At 39.7% G+C, this 20,496-nt stretch overlaps 1 protein-coding gene across 1 annotated transcript in view; it reads right to left on the reverse strand.

The window, feature by feature from the left end:
- The window catches only part of hecw2a (HECT, C2 and WW domain containing E3 ubiquitin protein ligase 2a), a 78,140-nt gene that overhangs the window by 18,742 nt on the left and 38,902 nt on the right, over positions 1-20,496 (reverse strand). The window contains exons 9-24 of the mRNA XM_041806445.1: positions 19,615-20,483; positions 13,419-13,719; positions 13,109-13,201; positions 12,654-12,804; positions 11,503-11,609; positions 11,104-11,228; positions 10,517-10,702; positions 10,219-10,353; positions 9,725-9,824; positions 9,524-9,620; positions 9,242-9,325; positions 6,599-6,687; positions 6,013-6,133; positions 4,422-4,535; positions 3,934-4,086; positions 1,466-1,564 (exon numbers count right to left, since the gene is read on the reverse strand). Coding sequence (XP_041662379.1) covers positions 1,466-1,564; positions 3,934-4,086; positions 4,422-4,535; positions 6,013-6,133; positions 6,599-6,687; positions 9,242-9,325; positions 9,524-9,620; positions 9,725-9,824; positions 10,219-10,353; positions 10,517-10,702; positions 11,104-11,228; positions 11,503-11,609; positions 12,654-12,804; positions 13,109-13,201; positions 13,419-13,719; positions 19,615-20,483 — 2,824 coding nt within the window. The remainder of the gene's footprint in view (positions 1-1,465; positions 1,565-3,933; positions 4,087-4,421; positions 4,536-6,012; positions 6,134-6,598; positions 6,688-9,241; positions 9,326-9,523; positions 9,621-9,724; positions 9,825-10,218; positions 10,354-10,516; positions 10,703-11,103; positions 11,229-11,502; positions 11,610-12,653; positions 12,805-13,108; positions 13,202-13,418; positions 13,720-19,614; positions 20,484-20,496) is intronic.

Here is a 20,496-nt window from a genome sequence, read left to right on the forward strand (position 1 = left end):
TACAATGAGTGGCTTAAAGACATTATCCAGATTGCCTCAGGTGACACGCAAGAATTGTTGAACTGTATGGCAGTGAAAAGGCAAGGAAAGTGGAGCAGCTCGCCCAAGCTACAGTTATTCCACTGACAGGAGACCACTGGACATCAGTCAGCAATCATAACTACCTTTAGGGAACAGCATACCTGATCATCACTTTGCAGCAGAAGTAATTTGTACCTGATGTGTTTGTCTGCTGATCTTGCTTGCAGTTTATAAATGTCATTGCTCAGTGATTTAAAACGCTGTAATTTACGAACCATTACAAGTGAGCTGAGATGTTAAATAAAGTTTAAAAACAGTAGTTTAATATTTCTTTATTCAAACACCATACTTGTACTTCTTTTATCACAAACCGAAATGTAATTAAATGGTAGTATTTTAATTGTGTGATTAATAAATGATGAGTAATAATAAAACATTCAATCAAAGTGCTGTACATGGAATGGATCGGAATAAGTGGATCAGCCCATCACTACTGCCATGCTGCCATAGTGTACTACAACTACAATGTAAACAAAAGCGCATCGAACAGACATTGGGCACAGGCACTGATAATATCTCAGAGGAGCAGCACTGTTTGGCACTATTGTGGCTAAGAAAAGAGGGATAAAGTTGTATGTAGATCATGTCTTGATATACTTACATATAACCACTTTACTGAGGCAATGAACAGCCACATTAAAAATAGACATGTAGAAGTTAAAGGTCCAAGGAGAATCAATGAATAATGATGCTAGCACTAAAAACTCAGCAAACCAACGTTTGCATGCATTTACCGACTGATGCTGTGATCCTGTGTTGAATAAATTGTGCTCAAGATAAACTCAAGCTCTCCTGACTTCTGACAAGTCAAAGAAACAACTAAAATCAGCATTCATCCAGCTCTGACATTTGTCACCCAGGAACATCCCTGCTCTCAACAGTCCATGGTAAAAAGTTACTTGGACTAGTTTGTGTAATGAAACACCTACAAAGTCATGGTTGCTGACTGAACAATAACAAAACCAAAGACTAAAAATTTCTCTGAATAACTGTGTTAAAATTCTCCTTAAGTAAAACAACAACCTCACAGAGTATGAGAAATAAAGAAATTTAATTAATTAATTTTGTAAAACTATAGTGGCTGCACAAAAGAACAGATCAGTGTTTCTGAAGGGGTTCAGAGGCCTTAGTAAAACATAAATATTCTGTCCTTACTGCAGACATTTGGCATGGTTTGAGGTTGTTTGGACAAAGCTATTAAATGAGCATGCTGCTCCTCCTGATAGGAAACCCAGCCAGCTACTAGCTGAGAGGCTCTGACTGAAACACTCATATTCTCAGCACGCTCTTATGAAGTTAGTGAGGAGGAGCTGATTGGAAATGCTGCTGCCCTGCAGGCTGGTTTGGAATATGAAGTCTGAGGGGAGAAGGCTAAGGGACTCACATGCGAAGGAGCCCCTTGTAGAAGGGTCGGGTAAAAAAGGCATCGAGCAGGTACTGATGGACGAGAGCCAGGCCCAGGATACGCCCACTGAAACGAAACCTGGAGACAGAATAGACAAAAAATATGGGTTAATAGAGGCACCAGTATTAAATAATCCCTTCATATTCTCTGTAAATCAAGTGTAGCTGCTTGGAGTATCAGATTGGCGGTGGCGGAGGGCGGGGGGTACAGTAGCAGCATAACAAAGCAAATTGATTCTGAATCTCTTTTCTGTAGATGCACAAACACTATGGAAGTAAAATCACTCATGTAGCCATACTTTCATGTAGCATTTAACAGGCTTACGCTAAATTTGAAGTTGACTTTCCAACTCGGGATGCACCAGATGGTGACATTGTTCATGACAATAAACTAAATCCCCAAAGATTTACTGCAGGGACAAGCACTGAGCTGGAACAGTGCTGAAGTCTGGAGAATAAATACTTGCAGCAGGGAAGAGACACAGCTGAGAAACTTTCACGCGGCAGACCAAAGTGACCTGAATCTGATTTTTTGACTCAGATCTGTTTTTTTTTTTCATTAAAGTGTGAGCAGCCATAGTCTTGCTTGCAAATTCCACATACTCCAAGTCTGTAGTGTTATGGTGCACCCCACAGATTACTACGCCATTCTGGGGTTGATTTGCTTTTCATTTTGATATTTTTTTGTGATTATTTTGCTCTTACAATGAGTTAGTACATTAGGAAGTTAAAAGGTTTATGCTACTTAAAAAGGATGTGTGGTGTCATATTAAATCTTGTAATTAACCACCTCCAAAGTTAACCTGTTGTTGTCCATGGCATCATATCATCTCTGTGATATTCTGATGGACTGATGGCCTCTGGCTTGTGTCCCAGGCTGGGACATAAAACTAATAAAGTGATGAGATTAACAGTGAGTAGTCTGTTGATTATGTGACAGTTTGAAACTGACTGGATACTTTGTGCATTCATCTTCCTGTCTGGGTCAGTCTGCGCGACAGGAAGTCACACTTAGCAGCCTCCTCTGAAAACAGACCTGGCACGTATCTTGAGCAGGGAAGAGCAGAGTGACATGAACTGAACATGGACCACATTAGAAAGTTTTGCAAATCATTACACAGATGGAGTATGTGTAATTTGAAGGTTACTGAATCTGAACTTTTTAAATCAGATTTGGCATCCAAATCAAACAAAAGTCTGATCTTTTGCAGTTCTACCTCAGTCTGAACTACCATTTGGTGATATTCATTTTTTAATTCCATTAAACCTTCCCAAAATTTTCAGAAAATTTCCAGGTATTTAAAAAACACATAGTACAAGAAACAGGTCGGACCCAGTACTTGACAACGTCAGCAGTGAGCAGAGTGTGTGCCTCTATAGGTGTTTCATTTAATCATTTCATGAAAAACTTTAAATACAAAAAAAGAAGGAAATACAAACAATGAGGATGTTTATTAAAGGAGTACTGGAGGTGATTTAAGACGTGATTTATAGTTGCAGCACTGTTTTCAAAATTCACTGGTAAACTGAGTTACACCAGGACAGAGGATCAAATTAAGTTTTGACTCTCTTTTTCTCCCCCTCTGTGCACAATGGTGCAAGTATACTCTCTTGTCCTACCTGGTTCAGAAATTATTTGGAAAATAATAATCTGAAACTATTATTCGTCAGGATCTGGGACTGGGAAATACTGTTTTGTGCGCTTTAATACGAATATAGATAGGCTGTAAATAGTATTCCTTTTACACTGTGCATCATTGGGAAGCTTTGCACAGCCATGACTACACTTTAAAGTAAGCTTATAAAAAGTTACGGACTACTTTAGCGCCCAAAAGAACCAACAACCACAATACACTTCATCTACACATCACATAAAGAAAGGTTAACATAAGTTTAATAACAGTTGATGTTTTGAATTGTGCCCGATGTTGCAGCTGCAGCATGTGTATCAAAAATACACTTCAGATAATTTCACAGGTGATGGTGCTGCTACTGGAAATGGACACAGAATCTTGAGGCATTTATTGTAAGTATGAGCACATAGCACAGCACCATTTTTCTGACAGCAATTAAAGCAATACTATGGCTATTTTTAAATACCCAAGGATACCATATTTCCACCCATCCCTAGTCTGAACAACCATGTTGGTCATCGGTAGAAGGTCATATTCTACAAACTCAGAGTAATATTGTTAATAGAAATACACATCCATCCATCCATCCATCCATCCATTCATCCATCGCAATCTGCCAAAAAACTGCTGATTCAAATTTCTACACAGCACCCCAAAAATGACTTATTCTTTTTTAAGGATCAGCAGTCAGAGCAGACAGCATGAACAGTTTACAGTCAGCACTGCAGCAAAAACTTACATCGACACATTGTGAAGACGGACCAACTGGTCTAACGCACAGTACAGGAGATATGTAAACACACTGAAACCTCACCATTCATGGTGGTTGTCTACAAAAGCAGACATGGGGCTGATCTGGACCGTGTATGTGTCATTGGCTGAATATTCAAATAGGCCGTAGTACGGGTTGAACAGTTCTCTGGAGACCAGGAAGAAAAACTCTCTGGAGGGTCCACTGTAGTCCAGCCTGCAAAAAAAACAAGTTGCAATACTTTAATATGTAGAAGATCATAGAATTAACAGAAACTATCCATCATCTTTGAATTACAGTATTTGTTGGTAGAAACTCTTCCTCTTGATGTTGTAAGATTTACAGAAGAGGCCCTCTTCCATCCTTTTGTTCCAGCTACTTGGATGTTATCAGATGTGCGTGTAATTGTTCATTTTCAAACTTCAGATAACCGTGCATGCTCAGTGAAACTCTACTTGATCAATTACAGTTACCAAATACACACATTTTACACTCCTGCTATCTGGAGTACGATAAGGAAATGAACTGGGAATGAAATGCTTCTTTCTCACCCGTCCTCGCCCACAAAGCTGACGTAGAGTTTACTCCTCTGCAGGTCTTTACGAGAGTAACACATGATCTGGTTAAAGGCGTCCTCCAGGAGATGATCCCTGCGTATAATGAGCCTGGAAACACACACGAAAGGAAAACACAGAATCCACCAGAATTAGACCTAAAGAAAGGCCTAAAAGTCATCTTAATATTTTACTTTGTGTTACACAGTGTTTTATCTCAAAACCCATAGGCCACTATCTGTTGATGGAAGCATTTTGGATCTTCAATACCCGCTTTGGCAATAAAGGATCTCTGGTTGAGACTTCCTTTTCCACGTGCTAACATTGCTGACAGTCCAACAACTAGAGAAGTGAGAACAGAGTTGATAATGAGCAATATTGTCTAAAAGTTGATTTGTTTAGAACAAGATCACAGATATTTATCTAAATAAATAACTTCAACTCTGTTAGATGACTGCTATGGGTTGCATTGGGGTCAAGGCTTCATATTGGATGAAACTGACCACCCTATCATAGTAAAGGGATTTGTGATTCTCAGTGAACCCAGGAGCTATGCTGTCGAGGACATTAGCCCCTAGTAGGATCTCCCAAGGTAAACTGGTCCCGATGGAGGGTCCGGACAAATAGTGATTAAAGTCAGCCCTTATAAGTAGGAACCAACAGTCAGGAATCACTTATCAAAGCTCACCATGTTGAGAAGCCTGTGACTCTCACACACTGCTATTGTAATGTTAACATCATCTGAATATCCATAACAGATGTGGTTACTGCATTAAAAGCACTGGGATAAGGTGCTGCAAAAATGGATAAGCCTTGCAAAACTGCATCTGCCTCCAGTGTCACCATGGTGTATCTGTGACAGTAGCAGCACAACCCATAGCCTGAATATGATTACAGGCATGTGTTAGCCTCTGTATGCAAAGTTCTCATATTTCTGACTGCTGATGGTCACTTGACTAACATTGCATGTCCTGCAATGTGACTAATGCGCATGTACACGTTTTAAATAAAGCTAAATGAATCATGTATCATTCAGCCCTACTTCAAAAGAAAACTTGAATACATCTGATACCAAAATCCAGTCCTGAGCCTACAGATTTGGATTCAGTTTGCAAAATTTTGACATGGATAATAATTTAATGTCAAAGATTTATTATAATAAAAAAAAAAATATGCCAGTGAAAATAAAAGCTTTGCAGATATTTTGCTCTTTTGCTTATATTTACATCATATAAGTTTGTAATGTCATCACTTTTGAATACAAATAGCATAAACGCTCTTTTTATTCTCTTTAAGTCACCTCATCAATTCAATTTCTCTGGCTCATAGTCCTCAGTAATGCTAGCTAACTCTGGAGTTGGCACCAAATGACACAAATTAATATGAGGGTATATAGTTAATGGGGTCTTCATCTGACTGACCAGCTGTTTTTAATACTTGGCCAGTTCATTTCGGTTTTTGAGGAATAACACTAAACTATGACTTTTTAGGCCACTTTTTAATTAAAAAAAAACTAGTTTGTTCTTAATCAACACTTACATGTTAATATAGTTAAGATGCGGTTTTTGCAGTTAAGTAGTTAACCTACTTGACTTTTCCTGGTCCCTGTCCATAACCCTTGGTCTCCAGCTTTCGATAGAAATTCCTCAGTTTAGCCTCAAAGTCTCGTTTATAGGGAGCAGGAGCACGAGCGTTTGCTCGCTGGGTGCCTGAGATATAGATCACAGAGGAGACAGAAAGGAAAGAAAGAAAAAGAAAGTTAAACTGACAAAGAAAGTAAGGCATAATAGAGACAATAGAGCGGTCAGGAGCAAAAAAGATTACAAGGAAGATGTATGTTAGTCATCAAGTTATACATTACTTTGCCTCATTGTCTTTTTCCATTTATTATGAATAATAGCAAATTTAATGTTAGATTTAAGGGGGGGATAACAAACAGAAAACAAAGCATCTTTATGTATGTACAGTATTTAGAGTAAGATTAAATGTTAGACTGGTATTAACCTATGTTATATTTCATGAAGTCATCTAACAGTTTCTTTAAATAGACGATATAAGCCAAATCTCAAGGTGGTAAGCCTGAAATGTAATAAAAATGAAGAATTTATTAAAGTTGACAGAAGATGTATCATCCAATAAAGTCGATGCAGACACAGATTGAGACAGAGACTTACCAGGGGAGCTCTGAGGAGAGGAAGAGGAGAGGCAGTAACTGGGGTGGAGTAATGGCGGCACGTATGACATCACCTCCTCCTCAAATAAGCTGGAGACACACAGAACACAATCAAAAAGGAGCAAGCAAAGATAGACAACATAAAGATTTAATGTAGAATTTTCACACTGAAATGTCCACAGTGATTAAAAATCAATGTTACATATTTTCTGGAGGAGTACAAACATCATCTCAATTTCAAAAGCCAGAGAAATCCTTAATTTTTGTAGTAAAAGTCTGTGTATTGTCACAGCAGCCAACATGAAAGAGCTGTTGTGCTTGTCATTGCAGGGGAAAAGCTGGATGTTTTATCAAGGACAGTTAAAAGAAGAAGCATTCCCTGCTCCTGAAAGCTGCTCTTCTGTTGCTGTATCTCATTCATGCTTTGTAATGCTAACTTGTGATGTACAACAATAAATCTCAGCCATTGGCTGAGCGTTCTAACCCCAAAGAAACCCCTGTTACACATTACTACATCCTGCTCACATTACAACCTATATAGGCATTTCCTTGTTGCATAATACTCAACTACTAATACTCAGCTTCATGCACCTCTGTCCACTTCTGTTGCTTGGATCATGTTTTGAATTCATGTGTTGATAATGTTAAATTAAAAAGCACTCCAAAAGGTGTATTTACTAAACACTGAACATTTTTGTTTTGTTCCATTTTATTCAATTTGATAAACTGTCAGGTCAGGTCAGGTCAGGTATGGGAGAATATGCTGGTTTGGCACTTTGCCGTGTCAGCCTTGGCCCTGTACTGCTCCGGCCTCTTGATGGCCATCACCCAGGCCCACTCCAGACCCATGTCCCATCTAACTACTATTTTGCTCAAGTAACAGTACAGTTACTCTGGTTAAAATTTACTTACGTAGAAGTAAGTATAAAGTATTTAATTTAAAGTTTACTTAAAGTACTGAGTGGCTTTTGAGGAATGGTACAGTAAAATATGATCTTTCCTTATTGGCAAGGACAACAAGAGAACAGATCTCCAACCAGGTTGTTCAGGCAAAGACACCACTTTATAATAAGATCAAATATAAAGCAAAATTGACAGAGTTAATCAAGCTCATATAGAGTTAAATTTAACATGTCTGCATTGGGCCACACTTCATACGGTAAAACTACACGTTTGAAGTGTTAAATATTTTACAGTATGACAGCGATGCAGTATAACTCTTGAAAATCTGGGGAAAAGTACGTCTCCTTTGGCAAGAACAAAGCAGAGAGTCGACCTCAAAGCAAGACAATGCATTCTGATAAAGATTATTATGCGACCGTTTGGAAAACCTAAGTCAATCTGTGACTCAGTGGATAACTCACTCATGGTGCAAATGTGTCTCACTTCAAAAACAACAACAATCCACTACAAAAATGAGCAAAAGAACCCCAGCAGGGATCAGTGTACAACAAGAAACATTTAAACACAACCATATATGTATAAATACATCTTAAATGATCTAAAACACATCCTAACACTCTGCTCAAGGGCATGATGGGGAGCTCTGTTCACACAAACATCAGGTTTAAATCACAGTGGGCAGAGCTTAGATCAATTCACCCTTTGGAAGTTGAACTGGTGGATCAACAATGTCAAATAACTTCAACACTGAATACCATTTAACTAAGACTGGAGTTAAAATTACACTTTAGGAGTTAAAATGTACTCAAAAATGTTTAACCTTGAGTTATTAACACTCCAGTTTTTGCTGTGAACAACAGCTGTGATGTAGAATCATTCTCATGTTATGTGCTACTGTGTAGTCAACAGAGGTGGAAAAAGTTCAAGCGTATTGTACTCAGGTAAAAGTACAGTGACTCTGGTTAAAACTTACTTTAGTAGAAGTTAAAGTACTGATTTCAAAATGTACTTGAAAAAAGTACTAGTACCCCAAAACACAACCCACTTACAGTAATCTGAGTAAATGTAGTTAGTTACTTTCCACCTCTGCCTGGGACTCACACAACAAAGTAACACGTGTGTCAAAAATCAACATCAATCTGAATAATTTCTGAATAAAACCTTCAATTTTCTTACCAAACGGCATTTGTAAAAACTATCTTAAAAGTCTTTTATCATGGTTCTAGTTAATATTTGTTAATCTTATTTTGATGACCTCAGAGCAGATGAAGCCTTAAAACCCTGAAAATTCTGGTGCCCCCCCCCAGGGTTCAAGACCCCAGTTGGGAACTACAACATTAGAACATAAAAGGGTAGCAATGCTCTATTTTTGGATGGATAAATTTATCTCTGCTCAAGAAAAACAAATGCAAAGTCCATAATACATCACAGAAGAAAACAGACAACAATGTTCCTTCTTACTCTCCAAGTTATCCCCCCTTTAAAGAATCATCATGACAAATGTATTAATGGAGGATGCTACAACTACAATGAGCTAAACTATGTCACAGAGGCATGAAAATATCTAAAGAGCCTTTGTTGTTTGAATAAATATGTATAAGAACAGCAAAGCATTAGCACAGGAGGATATAACAGGAATAGGATGTGTGTCAGAGGAGGTGGTCAAAATGACCTGTAATCACTGTAATCACTCATACATGTACTCTCACACAAACACACACACACACAGTAAAGGCCTCACCTCAGCAGCATGACGAGGTCAGCGTCGCTGGAGAGACGAGCCAGCCCGTTGACTCCCTCATTGCGAATAAACTGCACCTTCTCCCTGCACAGAGAAACAGACACAGACATTAGGGGGTAGAGTGACACAATCCATTAGGTTTAAAGGTTAACTGAGCGTTCAGGTTGACTGATGATGATGATGATGATAATGGAGGAGGGCTGCCAAGGAAGAGAAAGAGGAGGGGAGAAGGGGCAAAGCAGTGAGACATAAAGTAGAAGGAGGAAAACCACAAAGACATACTTGAGTGAGTGGTTCCTGGCCAGCTCAGGTTGTCGTTCTTGTAGGATCTCGACAATGTTGGGTTGCCGTAGAAATGCCACTATCTTATCATTGTAGGCTGGAGAAAGTGCCAAACAGGTTTTTATGTCTGTGAATTTACATTATGTCCTTATGATAGTTTTTGCATTGATCCATGTGTGAACCTGATTCTGCCTGACTTACCCACAGGTACCACGTCCTGGTACTGACTTCTTGAGCCACTAAAGGTGCTGGAGGGGCGGGGCATGACGGGCGGGTTGGGTTGGCGAGAGTCGTCCACGACCTGTGACAAAAAGAGGCACTACAGTTCAGGTCGCATCCTAGTTCTGGGACAGATTCATGATACAGGAATAAGATCTTTCCACTCATGAACTAACCGGAATCTATGGTCTATGGTATCCTGACTACTTTGAAGAAAATGTATTAGTCTAAATTTCAGTAGAATGTAGGACAACAAATGAAGGAAAGGTCATGAATCAATTCATGCTAAGGAGCACTGTTGTCTTTGGTTGACGGCCTCTCTACAGCAGGATAATGCCTCTTCCTTTGCCCACAAAGCAAAAACACACTAACCATTTTCTTCTCCTTCGTCCCTGCCACTATAAACATTGCAGTGTCTCTGCTAGCTTTAAGTTGACTCCAGGTGACAAGTGGTGCAGTGGGGGCTAGTCTCTCACCTCCCCGGCACTGTGGCTGCGCTGGCGGCTCAGGTGCTGGCGGTGGGCCAGCAGCCCAGTGGAGCGAGAGCTCTGGAGGGGCAGGCGTGGGTCGATGAAGGTCGTAGAGCGACAGTTGTGATCCACGAAGAAAGGCTGAGGATTAAGATGTAAATAGCAACAATCTTGATAATAAAAAACTCCACTGTTTGTGCATGAAAACATCTTCACGGTAAAAATCAGAATATCTGAAGACTAAAAGATCAAATTTTAAGGACACACTCAAATAAGATTTAAAGTCACAGATGCAAACACACACCTTCCCAGTATGGTCGTGCTTCATCTCCCAGCCCCGGGGAAGCTCCAGCTGCTTGTTGGAGAACATGTTGAGGAAGGTGACGAGGTCGCGGTTGTGCTGGTAGCGCTCGAAGTAGTGAGCATCCCGACGCACCTTACTGACCATGTGCTTCAGGCAGGTGTTGCTCGTAAACATGCGGTAGGCACTCTGAGCAGGAGAGGATGGACAGGTGACGTTATCACAGAGTGACAGGAGGGGGACAAGAGAAAAACACTCACAAGGGATAGATAATATGTCACAGTGTACACAAGAATATGTCATTTTTATCTATAGCTAAAGATGTACTGCAGGCTTTATATGTTGCAGTTACAAACAATTACATTCTCGTGATGTGTGTTGCACATAAAGACAATGCAAGCTTCCAGGAAAATGTTGACCTCTCCATCCCCCAGACAGCAGCATTAAATCATAAATTGCACTGGCTGAGATTTCATCAAAATTTCTCTCCTCATATAAAAGCAATGCGGGGTGCATACATTAAGACAGCTCCATATAAAAACAAGAGCACAGAGTCACAGATAACACAAAGTGAAGCATGTGAAACTGACAGGGTTTGAATGCAGCACGGTGAAGAAGTCAGGGCTGCACAGGAACTTGGCGCTGGGTGACTGAAGCAGCAGGGAGAGCCGCGAGCGACCACTAGAGTGAGCGACTGCACTCTCTCGTCTGTATTCTGTAACAAAATCAACACACACTGGTCAAAGAAGCTAAGCATCTTATTTGAAGAAAATGCAACAAATATTGTTATTAAAAACTCAGCTTTGTGTCCAGGAAGTAAATGAAAACACCTCCACAGACTTCTGCCATCCTGAGATATTGTGTGAAAATAATAGCCTTTTCAGACTCATTATTTTCAAATGATGAGTCATGTTATTCATCAAATGAACCCAGAGCTCTTGTAATCTCAACTGTAATTTTACTATTAATGTTTCCCTGCTGATACTAACCAGAGATGGAATGAGGCAGCAGTTCACTTTCTGGTTCAGGCAGCAGGTCAGCCGGAGCGTCTTCTGACCGATCACTGTTGGTTATCGTCCTCCTGATGCTCTGGTACCTGTATTTAAGAGAAATGAGTCTTTTGACTTAAACAATGAACAGTTTTTTTTGTTTTGCTCCATGTTTCTGCCAAGTTAAAGATGTTTGTTTTTTGCAACAATAATGTTCCTAAATGTTGTTAAGTGTTGTGCTCATGGTGGATTAATAATTAAGATTATTTTAGGCTTTTGCCTTTATTTGATAAGACAGCTGAAGAGAGACAGGATACACCAGGAGTTAGAGGGGGGAACATATGCAACTGCCAGTGCTGGGATCAGGATTGGACCCTATGACCAGTGAGTCAAGGACTGTAGACTCTGTACATGGGTGTCTGTTCTACCAACTGAGCTAAATCAGCGCCTGTGGTATACCATTATTAAGGATGCACAATATTAGATATTGATATCCAAAATCTCACATTTCCAAACTCAACTTTGATGACACCCAGACTATTATACACAAGGTTCTGCTTTTCCACTATCTTAATGCTTTGAGTTAAAGTGAAACATTTTGGTACATTCATACATTGTGCCAAAACATATGGCTCGTTGGCTATGGCTATGTACTCGTTTATGATATTACTGATGATTACCTTTTAAGGTATCTGTCAATACTGACAGTAAGCCAATAATACTGTGCATTCTCAATTAACTAATTAACGTTGGGTCTTTGTAGATGTCCGAAAGTAAGGTCTAATCTAAGGATGGGTGTAAGAACTCAAAAACTTAACTAGTTGTTATGGCTGTTATTATACGAGTTAAGTTTCACTACTCGTTCATTGTGCACATGCTATTTTTTTTTCATTCCTTACTGAAATATGTCTTCTTTTCTTGTTGTTTTAAAAGTTTTTGCTTATCTTTGTCACTTTCAGAGCAACAGATACAAATCAAGCTGCCTGTTTAACTGATAGAGAACCCCTTACAGAGAAGAAAACATCTTTGAGCAGATATTTTGATCTCTATTTGTTAAAAGCACTACCACTGATGTTAACTCTTGTTGAAGTGAGATTAAATATTATGCCTATTTGATCTGCATGATGTGAGAAAAATATGCAATAGCAAACCTGCGGTTGAGTTGCTCCATCTGCTGAATAGAGTTGGATCGGGTCAGACCCTGTGGGGCAGGAGGTCCGGTGGGACGCTGCCATGTGGTAGTTCTGTTCACGTGATCCACAAAGAAGATCCTGCCATGGCTGTCAATGCGAGCCTCCCAGTCTGAGAAGAAATGAAGAAGTGACACACAGAGGGTGTTTAATGCTTTGGGATAACAAAACTGTTTAAATATATTACATAATTTACCCACCATTTGTCACCAAGATGTTTCAAGTCAACATCAAGTCATTTTCAACCTTTTTTTAGCTAGGATTACTTTGGGTTCAAATAAATGGACATGTATGGACAAACAGATAAATGTAAACAGAGAAACATAAACACACAAAGACTCACTGCTACAACCAGACAGTGACATACCAAGATACAACAGACAAACAGTACGGTGCATGCAGACACACACACTCACTGGGAGGTAGAGGTTCGTCCACACGCTGGTATCGGTGGATGTCATGACGTACAGAAGGAAGCGAACGTACAGGATGGCCGTTGACATGTGAACCTAAACACAAAACACAACCAAAAAACAATGTGATTTTGTTTCAGTGTGGAGAACATTTTATAAAAATTGTTTTAATTGTACATATAATTTAAATTTAGAAAAACACCTTTTGGATATTAAAGTTGTGCCAGAACCAAAACTGTCTGACTTTCTGTACAAATTCAAAAGTCTTCTGCTAAAACAGTGGATCTTTAAAAGCTCAAGGCTCTAAAAGTACCTTCCTCTCCATCTGTTTCCGTTGTGGCCTGCTCCGAATCCATAGACCCCGCCTCCTCGTTTGGCTTTGTCTCCACTCCTTCCTGTTCTTCAACCGCGCCCCCAGCAGCCTGCATGCTCAGCCTCCTCACAACAGCCTCCTCCAGCTGGTCTTGCTCATTTGAGGGAGGAGCTTCTCCTCCAGCCTCAGTGATGCTGACTTGCCCACCGCCTTCGTCATCTACAGCCTGAGTGGTCGGTGGGATACTGGAGGCGGCATCCCCCCCTGGATCGATGGCAGTCTCTGCCCCCTCCTCTGCTTCCTAAAGGATGACCCAAGAATACAGAAACAAGTTAGATAAGTTAAGGTAGCTATCTTACTATACCAGTATCAAGTCTTGGTGCAAATACCATGGCTAAGTACTCATACTTATGAAACATTGATACTGTACTCAGATCCATTTGAAAGCTTGATGTTAGCCTCTCATTGTCTGAGTATCTAGCCAAAGTTGGAACCATGTCTACAGTTTGGTGATGTTCTAACATAAATGAGAATGGCAAAAGTAGAAGAAAATGAAAACTAGTCTGATAAATTGTCAAGAGGAGGGATATCAAAATAATTTGAAAACCAGTCGGCACTATACAAACAATGATTGATTGATTGAGAAGAGCAAAAACATCTTATTCAATCTTGAAAAGCTTTTAGTGTTGTTTTTACTTTTTATTTCATACAAAAATGTGATCCAGTACTGATAAAACTGCAATGCTGTAGCTACATCTGAGCTAATCACTGCACTGGAGGCAGCCATTGCTAACGGCTTTGAGTACAACTAAACCCCGCCCATAGCTGCCGCCTTGTTTTCCTCAAAAGACACTGATTGGTCTTAACAGTGTTCTGCTCAGCACAAACGTGGATTAGAGCTTTTCATAATGGATTTGCTTGATGACAGACATTGAGTCAGACAAATCCATCTGCTTTGCAAGGTTAGCTAAATAGTTATTGTGTCTTGATCGCTAAAATTATATGGATGAAAGCTGTCCATCTCTGAGTCAACTGTTATTTTAGAACAGCATTATGATGTTAAAAATTTTCATTTTTAGGATCATTTAGACTACCAGAGGGGCATGAGGAGCCTGTCACAGAATACTCTGATTTTGAGATTAAGTAAAGGTTTTCTCTCTCTTCTCACTTTTGTTTACCTGAACAACCAATTAATTGGCGGGAGTGTGGGTGTAATTTTGCCCCATTCAGATTTTTCTTTGGGAGACTACAGGTTTACAGAAATGTTGACTTTGTTTCTGGCAACAAAGCCCAGAACGCTTTATAAAGACTAAGCGTACACTCACATTGTAGCCAGTTGCCCCATACTGTGCAGAATCCTGTTTGTCCCCCCTCCCTGAACCCCCCATAGACCAGCATTCACTCGGCTCTGTGCCCAAGTGGGACTGAGCACAGATGCGTCATCATGCCTCAATACAGCACATGCTGTTTACATGAGGTATAGTCTCTGAAAGTTGGCTCAATGGAGAAATGCACAGACTACATGAGAGTGACTTTACCAATGTTGTGGCTTTTTGGAGTCATTTTAGTCAAAAACAACCTTTTTACACTCCATCTTTGTTTAAAATGATTGTTTAGAGGAGAGGTCTAATGTTAATTTAATTGACTTGGATAAAAAAAGTTTGTCAAAGAAAAGAAGACTAGGACTAGCTAAAAACAGATCTTTGATGACAAAAACTCAGACGAAAAGTCACTTTAGCTTTTATCAAGTCAACTAAATAAGACTAAAATGTATTTTAGTTATAGTCAGACAAAATCCATGATATTAGAGAGCACAAGCTGTTAGGTAGGATGAATCTGTAGCTCTTCTGCCTTTCAGCTGTAGAAAGCAGGGATACAGAGTTTTGCCAGCTGTGTAGAACGCACAAGTTTGATCTGTAGCAGATTTGGACAAAAAACAAAAATAAATGTTTTGACTAAAAATTTAAACTTAAAAGTAAGGACTTAAACTGGACTAAATATTTTTGAATATTTGTCGAATAAAGCTGAACTAATACAGCAAAAAACAGAAATTTTCAATTGTCTCTGCCAGTTAAAAGGTTTTTTGTTACAAAATGGCATTTTAAAAGAGCCGCGGTCTGGATTGAGAAAGAAACACAGTACAGTCACTGCTGCTACAAAGGTTTTAAATGATATTAAAAATGCCATAGACTCTAAAGAGCTTGGATACCATTAACCACTCTGTCCTATTACAAAAGCTGGCTGATATCGGGTTTTCCCCAGCAGCACTAAAATGGTTTGCAAATGATTTAAGTGGTAGATGGAAAAGTGTTAAAGCTGATCATCAGTTATCCAGCTTTTTAAATATGCAAAATGGTGTCCCACAAGGATCCACATTGGGCCCAATTTTATTTATTATTTACATGTGTATGAATGTTACTTAGGCACAGTTTAATTTCTTTGCGGACGGTACAGTCATGTATGCATCGTCCTCTTCCTTAGAAAGTGCAACAAACAAACTACAGGTGGCCTTTAATGTTGTCCACAGAAAACTTAAGACTCGTTCTTAATGCCAATAAGACCAAAATGATGCGCTTCTCACAGTCTAAATCACAAGATCAAGGCAGTGCTCGGATTTTTACCTTAAACAACGAGGCAACTGAATGTGTTCAAACGTATAAGTGCTTCGGCTTTTTGTTAGAAGAAAATCTGTCTTTTAACTGTCATATTGATTGTCTTGCAAAGAAATTGAGGGTGAAATTGGGTTTCTTCTATCGAAACAAACGCTGTTTTTCTTTTGTTGCGAGAAAGAAACTCATTCAAGCAACAGTTTTGTCTGTAATGGATTATGCTGATGTTCTTTACATGCATGCTACCTTATCCTTTCTGAAAATGTTGGACTCAGTCTACTATGCTGCCTTGTGATATATCACTGATCTGGGTTTCCAGACCCATCATTGTTTTCTATATGAGAAACTTGGTTGGTCGTTCTTATACAATAGAAGAAGGGAACATTGGTATATCTTTCTTTTTAAGGCTTTTTAACATGAATTACCTTCTTATCTTTTTACTTTATTGACTCCAAAAGCTGTCAGTAGCTTTAATCTTCGTTCTCATGGATTCATCATGTATGAGATTCCTCACACTCGCTCTGTCTTTGGTCGAAGAGCTTTTTAATGTTTTTGCTCCATCGTCCTGGTCAGAGTTACAGGGTCATCTTAAACTTGAGCGTTGTGTTAGTTTAGGGGATTTCAAAGCTAGAATTAGGGAACATTTGACCAGTGTGTGCACATGTTTTCTGCTGAAAGCTGCTGATTTGTTGATTGATGGAACCTATGTTCTATGTCCTGCTCTAATGTCATATATGTGAAACTTAGCATGCTGCTGTCTTGGCCAGGATTCCCTTGTAAAAGAGATTTTTGTATCTCACTGGGAATAAATCCTGGTTAAATAATAGGTTAAACAAATAAATAAAGAAATAAAGAAATATATGCCTCTCGTCTTTATCTACTGATGCTGAACAAGAGAAGCATAAGCAGACAGCTCCTTCTGCTGCTTAAGGAAAAGTAATTCAATATATATTTTGTGCCAAATATATTGAAATTATCCATATTACTATTAATTTAATTTATTGCAAGGTATCATACAATTCTTAAGGATAATCATATAAAAATCTGCCCGATATGGACAGTTTTTCTGGATGTGTTTTAAACTGGAGTTGGTGAATAACAGATGCATTCATATGCAAGGTGTTCACACCAACTGCTATTAAATATCTGTGAAGAAAATAGAGTCAGTTAACTACACAAAGCAGCATTGGCTCCATCACCAAGGAGACAAAAGAAAAGTTGACAAAAGTTGAAGTTTATGTAAATATTCACTGGTGTGTAGGCGTGCCAGCTACACAGAAGCAATCACAGGACATTTGTCTAAGAATCCAAAAACTCAAAACTGAGAGATCACTGATTCACACTTACACTCTGTTCCAACATCTCAAAATATGCAAAATAATTTCTGACTAACTGAGTGGGAAACTATGCATCAAACAGCTTGTATTGAATAATGTATTATGGTGCAGTGTCACACAAACACAGCTGGGGCTAGGACCCAGAGGAGAGTGCTGATCAGTACAATGTGTGCGCTGTGGGGACAGTAATGATGCTCAGTCAGTCACAGCAGAGCGGACTGTAGATACACAGTCACTCTCAGATAAAAAAACGCAGAGATATTAAAAAAAAAAAAAAAGAAAGAAAAATTTTAAATATAGATACGGAACAGAGCAGTTGTACCAGAAAGAAAATAAAATATGATGTGTTTGGTCCAAAAGAAAAAAAAAATGATTGAAATGATGTGATTTAAATTTAAGATCCTTTTGTGGTTATAAAGCTGCAGTCACTTGAACTTGTGCAGGACCTGAGTCCACAGCTTAGTCCTGAGTGAAAAGTGCCCTCATTCTCAGCTTTTTTTGATGCTCTCTCACAGCCACATGCTTATCAGTATCACTTCCCCCTCACTGACGAATCAAATCAAGAAGAGGAGGGACCGATGATTCCACATTTGTCAATAACAGTAATAGCTGAGGAGAAACCAATCTGACTTGGCTTTACCTGGGTACATATTTCACATCTACAGCTCCAGCTAACGCAGGGATAGGATTCATTTACATTACTTTCATATTGTGTTGTTGATATTTCCTTAAAAAGTAGAAATATGGGGCACTCAAAGTTATTTTGAGAAGAATGTGCAGATAAAATAAGTTTAGGCTGGATTTATGAACATCTCACCCTCCCCTAATTCTACATCACCCTCCATTCTCTTTCTATATCTTCCTTATCTCTCTTTTTGCACCTCTCTTCTGTTTTGCTGCATCTCCCTCTTCTTATTCTATGTACGCCCCTCCTCTCTAACGCCTCATTTTCCTCTTTTAACTTTTTTGCATCCCTCTCTTCTCTTTATAGTGCTTCTTGCTCCTACATTTTCCTCTTCTCTCTTTCTGAGTTTTCCTATTCTATCTTTTTGCATCCCTCTCTTCTCTTTTTTCTGCATTTTCCTTTTCTCTTTCTGCATCTCCCTCCTCTCGGTTTCTGCATTTCCCTCTTCTATCTTTCTGCATCCCTCTTTTGTCTGCATCTTCTGCTTCCCTCTGATTTGAATGCCCCTCTTCTCTCTTTCAGCATATTCCTGTTCTTCTTTTCTGCATCTGTTTCTTCTCTTTGCCCTCTTTTACATCCCTCTATTTTATTTTTAACTGCATCATCTTCATCCATTTTCTGCATCTCCCTCTCTCTTTCTGAATTCTACTCCTCTCTTCTGTATTTCTTTTTCCTGAGTTTTCGGTATCTTATTTTTCTCTCTTTCTGCATTCCCCTCCTCTCTTGTTCTACATATTCATCTTCAATCTTTTTTGTCATCCCAATCCTGTCTTTTTCTCTGCATCTTCTTCTCTTTTTTCTGCATCTTCCTCTTCTATCTTTTTGCAACCACAACTTCTGTCTTTCTACATCTTTTTGCTCTTTCATTCTTCCTTTCTATTTTTCTGCATCCCTCCCCTCTCTTTTATTCCAACATCTCCCCCTTCTCTTTTCACATCTTCCTCTTCTCTTCCTGCATTTCCCTTTTCTCTCCTTCTGCATCCCCCTCTTCAATCTTTTTGCATCCCTGTTTTCTCTTTTTTGCCTTGATCCTTTCCCTTTTTTTGTATCCTCCTCTTGATGCATCTCTCTTTGTACAGCTGGTCCTTTGTAAAGTGTCTTGATATAACTTTTGTTTTCACAGCACAAAAAATGGTGGTTGAATCCACAGTCCTGCAGTCAATTTTGTACCTAATTTTACAAGTATGCCTGTAATTTCAGTTATTTCATTAACCTATAGTGTTCTATACTTTGTCTTTTTCTAATCATATATGTGAGAACTTATTTCATTGTATTCTATGTGTAGCTTTTTGTATTTTTTATTCTGCAGGGCTTGTATTTTGTTTGTTTTCACTGTATGCTAGTTGAACAGGGCTGTATATTTTCTCTGCTTATTTTTCCAGGGTAAATTTTCCACCTGGGGACGATAGTGTATCTAATCAGATCTAATCTAATCTAATAAAATGTATTTAGATAAACATAAGTTTAACCACTTAATGTAGCTGTAATAGAGACAGAAATGTTTTTTATAGTGAAGTGAAGAGGGAGTTAAATCTTTGACAGTGATAAAACCATCTTGAACTCACCACAGCCGTCGTCAGTGTGATTGGACAGCTCTCTGACGATGAGACGACAGTCTGCTGGGCTGTTGCCATGGAACAGGTGTCAATCTCTGATAATGGGTCTTCAGCAGGCCCCCTCCCCTCTTCAGGCACTTCTCCACCCTCTGGTAAAGCACTATGGGACACAGCTTCTGTAAACGGAGTCTCATCCACCTCAGAGAAGACGTCTGGCTCCAAAACGTCCTCTAAGTCCAGACCTGCCCCTATCTCCAGAGCCCCCACTGCTTCAGGGGGTAAATCACCTGTCATAGCACCTGCACCCCCCGGCTCTTCCTGTAGCACTGCTGGCTCCAGCTGCTCGGGCTCCCGCTGAATCTCAGGAAATGGATCTTCTTCATCAGGGATGTCTGGAGGCTCTCCATTCATCAGCAGCGGTGACAGCGGTACTGGAGTGATGTCATTGGCCCCGGACCTTTCCTCGTCCTCGTCTGAATCGATGTGCAACATGGCACTGAGTCTGGTGTGCGTGGGGAAGCTAGAGCGCAGTTTAGGTGATGCAGCACCTAGGGGTCTTTCACCAGGACCTTTGGGTGCCTCAATAGCATCCAGGCCTTCGATGAGCGACCTCTGAAGCATCTCATGGCCGGACAAACTTTCAGCGTCCACAAATCTCGCATCAGCGCCAATAAAAGACAGATCTTTCTCTGGACAGGCCGTGGCCCCGCCTTCCCACATGCCCTGTGAGCCTTGAGAGCCCGTAGGAGACGGACCTGCAGAGACCACTGCTGCAATATTTACTCCTGGTAGATGATGGGGCAGGTCCTCATCATCTGATGGAGTCCCTGGAGCGCCGTTTAGAGATGACATGCCGATGATTGAATCAGGAGAGGCACCTGCAGGAGGCAG

The sequence above is a fragment of the Cheilinus undulatus genome, linkage group 15 (genome assembly GCF_018320785.1).
Source record: "Cheilinus undulatus linkage group 15, ASM1832078v1, whole genome shotgun sequence".
NCBI lineage: Eukaryota > Metazoa > Chordata > Actinopteri > Labriformes > Labridae > Cheilinus > Cheilinus undulatus.